Consider the following 13,052-nt stretch of genomic DNA (forward strand, 5'->3'; position numbering starts at 1 on the left):
CAGGAGTGAGCTGCCACACCTGGCCTCAAGCTGCATTTTTGTGTGGGCAAAATGACTCTGGAATCAGGGAGCATCAAAAGAAAGGCTGATGATAGGGTCACTGACTCATATAAGATGGGGACTGTGGTCTCCCTTTTGTCGTCTGGGAGGAGGGGCTGGACTTAGACTCCTTCCCTCTCCTTTTGCTCAGACAGCTTGAGGCCGGACCCTTTCTCTCAGCCTTGGATGACGGCTGTGGGCAGCTGATAACTGTGTCAGCAATCACGTACCCAACTACTATGAATGCTTATGCTGTACTCACAAATCCTTTTGAAGGTCCATAGATAAGTGGAAGCACAACTAATGTTTATAATGACAACTGTGTTCCTAAAATTTGAGGGGGACAAAGGATGTCCCCCACCTGCACTCCCAAACTATAGACCGAGACATCAATATCACCTGGGAGCTTGTCATAAATGCAAATTCTCAGCTTCACTCAAGACCTACTGAGTCAGAGCCTCTCAGGAGTAGGCCCAGTGGTTTATGTTTACCAAGCCCTCCAGGTAACTCTAATGCACGCTAGACTTTGGGAATAGACTTTGCTAAAGACAGACTGGTACAGCCCTTCCAGTGTCAGGAGAGTCTATTAGCTTAGCCAGAGGAGAAGTTTGATTCTTAAACCCACAACATGTCAAGTTCAATGTCAGAAACGAGGCTAAATATATTCATCAAGCCCCAAGACACTGCGTTCAGGGAAAGCCAGAGTTCTTAGCACTCCAATGGGGTGGTGAGCCTTGGTTCCCTGGGTCTGTTCCACTCCCTAGAAGACCTGGGGGTAGAGGAATGCTCCCCATCAGGTGCGATTCTGACTCTGGGCCCTATCAGTCTGCAGCCCCATGGAGGGGAGAGGATGGTGGCAGCTGCTGTCTGAGGCCCCAGACAGGCCTCTCAGCTGGCTCCTGGCAGGAGGAGGGTGAAGTAGGCCACATACCTGGATGCAGGTGCCTGTGCATTCCTTACAGAGGCTGCAGGACAGAGCCCAGCGGCTGGCTGGGATATGCGAGATCTTGGTGATGGGCTCCATCTTCTCTGGGCAGCCGATGCTGACCTGTGCAGGACACAGGGAGTGGCATCATGTCTCTCGTCCCCAGCCTACCCCCAGTTCACCACCCCATGAATTAGACATGTTACTGTTTTCCTTTCTCCACAACGGGGGGCTAGCTGCTGAAACTAGGTGGTAGGGAGACAGGGCAGTGGCTGAGCCCCTGAATCCCAAGTCCCTCCTGACACCAAACACATAGCTCAAAGGCTGGAATTCCTCCTAACTCTTGCAGGCTGACCACTGGATGTGTGTTAGTGTGTGCTCATCTGAGACTAATCTTAAATTATCTGTGAATGTGTGAGTGCCATCAGTGTGTGTAGCTAAGTGTGTGTGCAATTGTGTGGGCCTTGACAGAGAGGTGCTTTGGTGTGTGTATGGGGACATGCAAGATCCCCCTTTCTGCACTCAGGCCTTTGTTAATAACATCTTCAGAGTTGTTGTTGTAATTTGTTTTCATATTATTTCTTTCTTTTTTTGGAGACGGAGTCTCACTCTGTCACCAGGCTGGAGTGCAGTGGCATGATCTCAGCTCACTGCCACCTCCACCTCCCAGGTTCAAGCGATTTTCCTGCCTCAGCCTCCCGAGTAGCTGGGACTACCGGCGTGCGCCACCATGCCCAGCTAATTTTTGTATATTTAGTAGAGATGGGGTTTTACCATGTTCACCAGCATGGTCTCGATCTCTTGACCTCATGATCTACCAGCTTTGGCTCCCAAAGTGCTGGGATTACAGGCGTGAGCCACCGCGCCTGGCCTCGTATTTATATTATTTTTCTTTTCTTTTCTATTTTTAGCATAGTCTGTTCTTATTTGAATATTTATATTACTTTTCTAGGCACCAAGAAAAAGCCTCACGGTGGCATTTCCTCTTGAAGTTCTTTTTTTTTCTTGAGACGAAGTCTTGCTCTGTTGCCCAGCTGGAGTGCAGTGGCACAATCTCGGCTCACTGCAACCTCCGCCTCCTGGGTTCAAGCGATTCTCCTGCCTCAGCCTCCTGAGTAGCTGGCATTACAGGCATGCGCCACCACACTCAGCTAATCTTTGTATTTTTAGTAGAAACGAGGGTTTCACCATGTTAGCCAGGCTGGTCTCAAACTCCTGACCTTGAGATCCGCCCGCCTCGGCCTCCCAAAGTGCTAGGATTACAGGCGTGAGCTGCTGCGCCCGGCCTCCTGAAGGTCTTCAGGGCTCTCCTGGGGATGTGCCTTCGCTTAGCTCTTTCTGTGAGGACAGGCCTACAACTATGCCCAAGTCTCTGGGCAGGGACCACCCCGCAGCCCAGAGGCAGGGCACATTTGTCTACCCACTGCCGATGACTGAGGATGGAAAAAGCAATTCTCTCCAAAGGTCCTGAGCCAAAGGGTCTTCATGATGGAGTCCCTGTTGGTTCTGTCTCTGCTATGCCCAGCCCAGGGTACACTCAGAGGTGGTCCCAGTCTTCAATATGCTGGCCTGCAAGCAAGTGCCTACTGCTGACACAAACAACTATTATCACAGAAGCCTGCAGTGTGGGCTTCAGACTATCAGCCCAGGAAGGAGAGGGCCACTTACGGACAGGGCCACCTGGCTTGCTTCAGGGCACAGGCAGCACTGGAGTGGGCCTCGGTCTATGCCAGTCCACACAGCAGGGCTGGGCCTGAAACTCTGGTGCATTTCCCAAAAAATGACTGGCATTCCAGGCACCCAAGGCCTCTGCTAACTTGCTCACTCTGGACCCGGCCTATTGCCCATGGTACTCCCACCTGGACTCAGACACACGCCCACACCTCCATCCCAGCCACAGCCATAGCAGCTGGCCCACTAGCCAGCTTCCCATTAGGCTTACAGTCTGCTTCTCTCTCTCTCTCTCTCTTTTCTTTTGAGACAGTCTTGTTCTATTGTCCAGGCAGGAGTGCAGTGCATCAAAAGAAAGGCTGGGCTCACTGCAACCTCTGCCTCTCGGGTTCAAACGATTCTCGTGCCTCAGCCACCCAAGTAGCTGGGATTACAGGCATGTGCCACCAAGCCCAGCTAATGTTTTTTTTTTTTTTTGTATTTTTAGTAGAGATAGTGTTTCACCATGCTGGCCAGACTGGTCTTAAACTCCTGACCTCAAGTGATCTACCCGCCTTGGCCTCTTGCCCAATTCTCTTTTACATCAGTTGGCTTATCTTTGTTTTGAACATGTGGCTTGACTTTGGATGGAATCACTACCTAGGTTTGGATGGACCCCACAAGCTGCTTTCCCCTATAGTCAGCTGCCTGATTTCTGTCAGACTTCATACCTACCTCCTGAATCTCCAAGTGGTACATAACACCATTTTCTCATAGAAGTCACCACTTGAGTTCTGTCCAAGTCTAAAGGCAAAGCTCCTTACGGGCTGTGGCCTGGATTCTTTGCTAGCCCATCACCTGATATCCCAGTGCCTTTTTTTTTTTTTTTTTTTGAGAGGGAGTCTTTCTCTGTCACCCAGGCTGGAGTGGAGTGGTACAATCTCGGCTCACTGCAACCTCCGCCTCCTGTGTTCAAATGATTCTCCTGCCTCTGCCTCCTGAGTAGCTGGGACTACAGGTGCCTGCCACCACACCCTGCTAATTTTTGTATTTTTGTAGAGAGGGGGTTTTACTATGTTGGCCAGGCTGGTCTTGAACTCCTGAACTCAGGTGATCCACCTGCTTCGGTCTCCCAAGTAAGCCACTGAGCTCAGCCTGATCCCAGTGTTTTTTTGTTTTGTTTTGTTTTTTAAATCTTTATTTCATTTTATTTCTTTTTTTTGAGATGGAGTTTTGCTTTTGTTGTCCAGGCTGGAGTGCAATGGTGTGATCTCTGCTCACTGCAACCTCTACCTCCTGGGTTCAAGCGATTCTCTGTGTCAGCCTCCTGAGTAGCTGGGATTACAAGCATATGCCAACATGCCTGGCTAATTTTTTTGTATTTTTAGTACAGACAGGGTTTCCCCACGTTGGTCAGGCTCAAACTCCCAACCTCAGGCAATCTGCCCGCCTTGGCCCTCCTAAGTGCTGGGATTACAGGTGTGAGCCACCGTGCCTGGCCCTACGATCCCAGTGTTTCAATTGAGTCCATCACCTTCTTTTCCCACTGCTCTGCTACCTGAGTCCCACGCAGACCTACTTCCCCATGGCTGTTCCTTGGGCTGCCTCACCTCCACGCCCACCCACCTCAGGAATCCATAGGGCGCAGCTGACGTGCACCCACTTGGTCCCACTTCTGGTGGGCTTCAAGGCTCCTCCTCGCTTGGGGCAGAGCAGGCACTTTGGCTGGACACCCAGGGCACACGTCCGGCACAGCCAGCTGCCCGTGGGCACCTTGAGGATCCCATAGCATGCCTAGGAGAGAGCAGGGTAGTCATGCATCAGCGGCATTGACCAGTCTGTGTCTGGTCAGCAGTCAGCTGCATTTGGTCCAATGCCAGCCCCATGCTACACTGCCACACAGCCTCCAGCCTCTGGCAGGTACACCTCCCGAGGAGTTACAATGCAAGGAAGGAAGGAAGGGCTCCCAGAAAGCCTTCCTTGGCCTGCTTGTATGCCTGAACTGTCACCATTTCAGTCCTCTGTGAAAAGGGTTGAGGTTTGCCCTCTGATGGGAGGAGAGTCACTTTAACCAGATGTTCCTAAGCAGCAACAGACTTCAGGAGGTTCGAGGAATCCCCTTCAGTGGGGTGTGTACAAAATTGGGTGTGTACTTCCTGGAACCGTCCCAGAGCCCTCCTATTTCTTACACAGGGACCCATGAAGAGGGTTTCCCCCACCCAGAGGCATGACTGGGGGAAACCCTCTTCATGGGTCCCTGTGTAAGAAATAGGAGGGCTCTGGGACTCGGGTGAGACACATGAACCTGAGAGCTGCTGGGTATAAGGGATGTGTCTGTTTGTATGAAACGTGCACTGCCCACCCACCAGCTAGCCCAGCGAAGCCCCTCCCTCTGAGTTCCCCAGGGGCTATTCCAGCAATGGTGGGAAAGGCAGCCTTAAAGTTAGGGCCAGAGTGGGTCCCCTAGGTCCTAGTCAGGTCTGCAGACAAGGCCCAGAGATACTCAAGACCTTGAGCTTTGGGCCCCAAACCAAGGGGAGCCTGGCTAGGCTGCACTGGGACGTAATGCCAGTGATGGTGACAAATAGGTAGACTCCTTACTAGACTGTTCTAAACAAAGACCCATAGTACACAATTTAATCCACGCAACCAGTCTTATTTATGCATAATTGAGAAAACACAGGCCCAGAGAGGTTATGAAACTTGTCTAAAGTTACACAGCTTGTGAAGGGCAGAGCCACGATTGAAACCAGGCAGCTTTGCTCTTGGTGACAGCAATGGGCTGCCTTTTGGTAAATTCAGGACATGAGGAGCAGAGGAGGAGGGGCAGGGACAGGGTGCAAGGCAGGGAGGGTCTGAGGGAGGCTAACGGGAGAGGACAGAAAGACCAGCCAACGGGTACTGGCTTGCGTCTGGCTGGCAGGCCTAAGCCAAGGGGCCCTGTGTGCATATGGCACCACAAAGCACGCTCGCCATTCCCTTCCTGCTCCTTCCTTCTTAAGGGCCTCTGCCCATGGTGCCCCTGGAGAGCCAAGCGGGGGTCTGCCAGGCAGCATGCGTGAACATGGCATGGGTGAGGGTGACTGGGGCGTCTGCCCACCTGATGCACACAGACGTTGCATTTGTCACAGAAGACCATCTCGTTGCCATCCTCGCCCTCAGGAGAGCGGCACACGTCACAGACGACATCCTCATCGTACTCGATGCCCAGCCCCTCCTGTGTTTCGATGGCCCTGGTCATATTCTGGTGGCACAGGGTCTCCAGCTCCTCCAGCACACGTTCCAGTGTCAGCTCATCCAGCTCCGGCCTCTCTGTGAGGAGGACAGTAGGATGTGGTGGGGTTAGGGGCCCAGCCTCCGGTGAGCTTTGAAGAGGACTTGGCTCCTGGGGCTGCAGGATTTCAGTCGGGGCGGATGTCTGGGAGGGTTTCCACCTATCCACTGTGTGGCCTAGGCAGAAGCTGCCACTGCCTTGTGCCTCAGCTCCATCGTCTGAAAACGGAATGATCTGGACAGTCCCATCTCAAAGGCCCCCGACCTGTGCTGTTCTGACTTTAGACAGCCTGCCTATGACCATAAGGACACGTGTACGATTAACGTGAGGGTCTCCGGGACGTGGCCAGTTCCATGGAGAAGGCACTGCTCGTGCTGTGCGCATGAGGGGACCTCTGCGGGTGGCTGAATATGGTCGAGTTAGCCCTTGCTGGGACACATTAGTGGGCTCCACCCAGGTGGCCCACACCTTCTGACCTCAGCCTCATTGGCCATCATAGACTCCCTTGCGTGCTCACTGACTCTTCATGTAACATTTGTACTTACCACAACTGTCCCAAAATCCCTGTAACTGAGGTGCTATTATTGCCCCCACCTGACAGCTGCAGAAACTTCAGGAGGCGCAGAGACACTAATCAGTCAAGTCACCATTCAGTAATGCAGTATGAACATTCCCCCCAGATCCATGCCGCACCATGGCTCTGCCCAGGCCACCGCCCCTCTCAGGATGGGAAGAAAACCCTCCCTGCTCTGCCCTGATCCCATTTTTTTTTTTTTTTGAGATGGAGTTTCATTCTTGTTGCCCAGGCTGGAGTGCAATGGGGCGATCTTGGCTCACCGCAATCTCTGCCTCCCGGGTTCAAGTGATTCTCCTGCCTCAGCCTCCCGAGTAGCTTGGATTACAGGCATGCGCCACCACGCCTGGCTAATTTTGTATTTTTTTTAGTAGAGACGGGATTTCTCCATGTTGGTCAGGCTGGTCTCGAACTCCCGACCTCAGGTGATCCGCCCACCTCGGCCTCCCAAAGCGCTGGGATTACAGGCCACCGCACCTGGCCCCTGATCCCATTCTTAACGCAGTGGTCACCTACCCATCTCCTTAAGTTCCGAGTTGATGAGCTCCAGCCAGTAGGCGTCAATCTCGTCCAGGTCATAGCGGCTGCCTCCTGGCCAATCAGGCTGGGAACCCTCACCAAGCGTGGTGCTGCTTGGGGATGCCTGAGCAGGGGGGCCTTCCAGCGGTGGGAGGATCCTAGAAAATCAAGACAGGATGTCATGAAGGAAGGGGTCCTCAGCCAGCCGCCCTAGGGGCTCCAGGGAGCTGGCCAGTCCTGCTCAGGAGCTGGTGGACAAATGTGCTTTGATGCCACACAGGGCCCACCTCCTTCTACCCGCTCCTTCACTTCCTCCTCCACCATCTGCCCACCCCGCAGAGATTCAGATGACTGTGGGTGAACAGGCAGCACACAGAACACCCAAAGGGCAGGAGGACACAGTGGAGGATGGGAGTCAGGGCTGATCCATAGCCCTGCTCACCCCATAAACATCCACCGGTCCAGAGCTCACCCCACTTCCTCCAACCAGGGTAGCTGGGCCTTAGCTAAAGCCCTGCGGTCTGGATCTAACCCAGCTAGGGCCTGTAGGAGGTATCCTAAGTCCCGTCATCGGCAATGCTCTGTGTCGGCAACTTTGGGACAAGTAAGGTAGTGCCAGCTGGACTCCAAGTCCTTCGGCATATCCCTCAAGGCTGGAGACAGGCCAGGCCCCCTTTATTCTCACAAGCCCAAGCTTCCTTTCCACCAACAGCCTGAAAATCCCACTGACTTGAGTAGAACTGAGGCAATGTCTTCTCTGAGGTCAGGAGGAATCCCAACTGGTTACATGGCTGCGGTGGTAGACAAAAGGTGTACACCACATGCCACCCTGCCCTTCTCCCAGGTACAATGCCACGGAGCAGTGAGTGTCCTGCTACACGGTGTTACCTGGTCCCACAACCAAGACAAAGGCCAAATCCCTTGAATACAAAGATGTGCTTGCTGCAGTCCCAGGATCACTCCCCACTCAGCTGTCCTTTGGGGCCACAGCTCTGCCACTGAGGCAGCTTGGAAGGGCCTGGCCACAGGGCGTGGACTCAAAGCCCAGCTTCACCACTTACTGCGTGACTCTGGGGAAGCCACTCAATTTCTCTGGGCCCCAGTGTCTCCATTCCCCAAAATGGGTTAACACTGATACTACCAGGCCAGGCGTGGGGGCTCACACCTGTAATCCCAGCACTGGGAGGCCGAGGCAGGTGGATCACCTGAGGTCAGGAGTTTGAGATCAGCCTGATCAACACTGGAGAAACCCCGTCTCTACTAAAAATACAAAATTAGCCAGGCGTGGTGGCATACACCTGTAATCCCAGCTACTCAGGAGGCTGAGGCAGGAGAATCGCTTGAACCCAGGAGGCAGAGGCTGCGGTGAGCCAAGATCATGCCACTGCACTCCAGCCCGGGCAACAAGAGTGAAACTCCGTCTCAAATAATAATAATAACAACAATAATAATAATAGTACCTACCTTATAGAGCATTAAATGAATTAATGTTTACAAAACTCTTAGGAAAGTGCCTGGCACACAGTAACGTGTGTGTGTGTGTCTGTGTGTATGTTTTGTGTGATATGTGGGGTGTGTGTGATGTGTGGGATATGTGTGATGTGTGGGGTGTTAAGTTTTGTGTGGTGTGTATATGTGTGTGTGTGTGTGGTGTGTGTGTGGGGGGGTGTGTACGAGGTGTGGGGTGTATGTGTTGTGTGATGTGTGAGGGCTGTGTGTGTATGTGTGTTTAGGATGTTACTTCTCTCCTGAAATGGAATATAGGGGGCATTTCGCCTTGGGAGGGCATGGGTTCTCCTTGGCTCAGCTGTGTGCTGCCCCTCAGTTCCTGATGCCAATTCAAAAAGCCAGTTCTTCCCACCCCCTACTAGTTGCCATGGTTATTGCTTTGGAGCCTGGCCTCCATCTGGCCAGCTCTGCCAGGGTGGAGAGGCCTCTTACTTGAGAGGCATCCTGGGGTCAGGGGTAAGACTGCCAGAAGCTGTGACTCAGTGCTGATGGGGGGGCAAGGCTTTAGATGGCACAGAGACATGGCAGAGCTGTGGTGAGGCCTCCTGGGCTTCCCCATCACCACACCCAGTGTCAGCAAAAAGGGCAGGAAGGATGAAGGAGACGGGGAGGCAGGGCCCCAGACCAGGAAAGAGAATGGCCTCCAAGCCAGGAGGAAGGCCTATATAAGGTCGAGGGGGCATGGAAAAGGGGAAGAGGCTTGGCACTACCTTTTCCCACATGAAGGAAGATCCTAGGTCATGATTGTAGTATGACCACACTCCACACTAACAGGTGATTCCAAATGGAAGCAACACTAATACCCTCAGTCCAACAAAATTCTGTCTTTCTCCACGAAACTGTTATTTGAATAAACACACTCTTTTAAAAATGCAGCCTGTAATTTTGTTGTGAACCAGCTTTGATTGTGCCCTAAGCACATGCTGAGTGGGGGTGTCTGGATGCCCACCACTTCCTGGCATAACTACCCACATCTGCTTGCCTGGTCAGCAGCTACCTGGCCAAGGCTCCTGAGGTCAAGATCGCTGTCCTCCCTCTGAAGAGCCAGGTGAAGGAACTCACACCAGAAGGTATCTGCTGTGCTTCCTGGTCTCTCATCTTCATCTCTGCCCCTTCTGGCTCTGAAGGAAGCTCTCCTACCAGGTATGGACTGAGCTAACCCTGGGCCAAGGCCTCATCCTCAGCTGTAGCCGGCAGGACGGTCAGCTGGGAGCGAGGACAGCATCAGCTGGCTCTAGTTCTGCCCTAGCTGAGACTTCTGGCCACACTGAGGGGCAGGACAGGCCCTCACTCAATTCAGTCTGGAGACGGGTGAGACAAGACCATGAGGTGGGCAGAACCACCCAAAGGTCAGGTCAGGGAGGGAGGGACCGAGGGTGCCTGGGGTGGCAGCTGGGGGAGGGCAACCAGAAGCAGTATGCTGGGATGACCGGGGCACAGGGCTCTCTCTCTGGGCCTCACTGGGGCAGCCCAGAGCTTGTTCCTGGGGCCTCTAATTTCCTGGCCCAGCCCACTAGGCCCCGGTGGCCATGCAGGGAATTCCCCAGAATTTCCCGACTTCCTCATCTATAAAATGGGGACAGTTATATGTACTTTGTAAAGTTAATATGATTGCTAAATGAGAAGATGAACACAGGCTCAGCACAGCAAGTCCTCAAGAGCAGGGTTTCTCTAACAATTCTGACCCTGGTGGCTAGCAGGCAGGCTTCCAGAGGAGGGCTATGCAGTGGAAGGTGCCCAGGAGGATGGAGTGAGGGAGACAGCAGCAGAAGAGGCGCAGAGATGTCTCTAAGAAAGCACCTCCCCAGCCCCAGTCCATCCTCTCCAAGGATCACGGACAGGCCGGGAGCACCTGGCTCATGTCAGCTTAGCACAGCCATGCCTATGCAGGGAACACACCTCGTAAGGCCAAAGCAGCCGGAACACGTGCTCTCCTGTTGATGTCAACAGATAAAGCACCCTACAGGCAGAATGAAGCCAACCTACTGGTGTGGAAGCATCTGCAATTAATTACCCAGGCCAGTAGATGCATCCAGAACCAACTGACACTGACATCAAGTAGAGAGGACAGACTGCTGGGCCAAGCCTAATCAAGACTGACCTCGCTCTGCCCACCTGGTGCTGCCCTGCCCCCTGTCACCCTGGGCACTGGCATGTGTGGTGGTGACTTGGCACGCATATTCTCACTTAATCTTCACGAAGCACTGTCAGGCAGACGCTGGTATTATCCTCATTCTACAGAGGAGGAAACAGGTTCAGACAGGGTCAAGTAACAGTTCCTCATGCTGCAGAGGGGAGCCGGGGAGGAGCTCAACCTGTGTTTCCAGCTCTGGGCAGGGCATTTGGGGAATAAAATTATGCTTTAAATCCTGCATATACTCCCAAGGCTCCCCCAGGCCTTCTGGAGAGGCCTGGGGCACCCCTGGTTCTCAGAAAGCCCCAGACAAGTGTTAATAAGCACTCAGACGTCAGGAGTCACTGGAAAAGGATTGCCTGCCCCTCCCCTTCCAATCCCACAGAGCACCCGAGTGGAGCTTCCAGTCTGCTGTGCCTGTGATCCAATCATAGGTGCAGCTGCCAGGAAGCGAGGGTGCCAACGTCAAGGGAAGCAGCAGCTGTGATCTTTGCCCCAGGCCTGGTCTATAAGGGATCAAGCAAGAGCCACGAGGTTGCCAAGGCCAGGAGCAGACAGCCAAACACCCAAGCTGTCCAGACCAGGCAGACTGGTGTGTGGGGGAGGCCAGGACGTAAGGCCCCTCTGCCCCGAGACATGACTTGGAGGGTTTCCCAGGCTGCATAAAGAAGCAGTCGGCTGAACTCAGTAGCTGGAGGCAAGACCCAGGGCCATGTGGCTACCTTCTGACAAGAGCGGCCAGGGGTCTCTATGTCTCATGAGACCAGAAGGGTATAAAGCCCAGAGGACTCATCTCTGAACCAGCCCTGGCAGGGGAACCTCCCCAGAGGCTGGTAATAGCAATGGCTTCCTGAGCATCTGCTGTATGCCAGGCACTTGACTGCCCCTCTAAGAACTACCTTAAAAGGTTCAAGAAGTCAAAAGCATGGCTTGTCCCTCTCTTAAAGACTAGTGAAAAGTTTGGAGATTTCCCTGATCAGAACTGCTTTGGGATCACGAATGGTGGCTCATGCTTGTAATCCCAGCATTTTGGAAGGCTGAAGCAGGATTGCCTGAGCCCAGGAATTCCAGACTAGCCTGAGCAACATAGCAAGACCTTGTCTTTACTAACAATCAAAAAAACTAGGCACATGTGGTGGCATGTGCCTATGGTGGGAGAATCACTTGAGGCTGGTTGAGGCTGCAGTGAGCTGAGATCGCACCACTGCACATGTACTCCAGCCTGGGTGGGTTACAGTGAGGCCTTGTCTCAAAACAAAAACAAAAACAAAAACAAAAACAAAAACAAAAAGCCAGCCAGGCCTGGTGGCTCATCCCTACCTACATACAATCCCAGGACTTTGGGAGGCCGGCCAAGGTGGTGGGCAGATTGCTTGAGCCCAGGAGTTTAAGACCAGCCTGGACAACATGGCAAAACCCCATCTCTACAAAAAACATGAAAATTGGGTGGGCGTGGTGGCATGAGCCTGTAGTCCCAGCTACTTGGGAGGCTGAGGTGGGAGGACTGCTTGGGCTTGGGGGGTCAAGGCTGTAATGAGCCAAGATTGCACCACTGCACTCCAGCCTGGACGACAGCATAAGACCCTGACTCTAAAAAAAGATAAAAAAGAGAGAAACAAAAAGAACTGCTTTGGGGCCAAGTTTGGATCAACACGACAGAGTGCTTGCTGTGTGCCAGGCCTGGTGCCAAGTGCTTTCCATGCGTCATTTCTCTCCATTATCTCAACATTACAACTGCATGAGTAGGTGAGTTATTATTATTATTCTAATTTCAGAGACAAGGAAACTGAGGCCCAGAGGGATGACATTTCTGGTCCAAGGCTACACCGAATATGAGTGGTAATGTGAACGCAAGCATTCTTGCTCTAGAGCCAGGCCTGAGCCCAACCCCGTAGCCTCTCAGGGAAACTGCTAGTATTTCTGGAACACTTCAATGGTTTGTTGGACAAGGAATGGAATACAGAATAAAAATGGGCTAGAGAGGAATTCCAGGACTGGCAGGAAGGCAGCCTCCCCTTCTTCCCTTTTCGCAGTGGTCCCCTAGCCTGGGCTGCCTGGCTCACCTCACCACAGGCTCTGGGATGGCCTCTGCCCCGGCGGGCACCTGCACACCTTTCTCCCATTCCTGTCGCCATGGGTCTGCCAGGATGTAGTAGTCATCCGGGCTGAGCTGGTATGAGTCGGGGATCTTCATGGCTGTGATCAAATCTGTCCGGAAAACCTGTGAAGGGGAAGAGGGGAGAGACTGACTTCAGATTCCCTCAAGGAAGTCTGCTCCACAGGCCAGAGGAAGAGGCAGATACATGCAACTCAAGTGGGCATTCTGCCTGTGCACTTATAAGTAAGACGACATAAAAGCAATTAGCACGATGAGTAACACAGCTCTGAACGCAGCACATGCTCTGCACACGGTGGACGTTCTATAAAA

The 13,052-nt window shown here is 53.0% G+C and overlaps 1 protein-coding gene across 12 annotated transcripts in view; it reads right to left on the reverse strand.

Moving 5' to 3' along the window:
* Window positions 1–13,052, reverse strand: part of JADE2 (jade family PHD finger 2) — a 60,071-nt gene that overhangs the window by 18,527 nt on the left and 28,492 nt on the right. For all 12 annotated transcript variants that reach the window (XM_032250773.1, XM_032250578.1, XM_032250470.1 and 9 more), the window contains 5 exons: window positions 12,688–12,845; window positions 6,979–7,139; window positions 5,715–5,926; window positions 4,241–4,408; window positions 971–1,087 (listed from right to left, as the gene is read on the reverse strand). In XM_032250773.1, the coding sequence (XP_032106664.1) occupies window positions 971–1,087; window positions 4,241–4,408; window positions 5,715–5,926; window positions 6,979–7,139; window positions 12,688–12,845 (816 nt within the window). The remainder of the gene's footprint in view (window positions 1–970; window positions 1,088–4,240; window positions 4,409–5,714; window positions 5,927–6,978; window positions 7,140–12,687; window positions 12,846–13,052) is intronic.

Source organism: Sapajus apella, unplaced genomic scaffold, assembly GCF_009761245.1.
Source record: "Sapajus apella isolate SASKATOON/1434 unplaced genomic scaffold, GSC_monkey_1.0 scaffold1, whole genome shotgun sequence".
Classification (NCBI taxonomy): domain Eukaryota; kingdom Metazoa; phylum Chordata; class Mammalia; order Primates; family Cebidae; genus Sapajus; species Sapajus apella.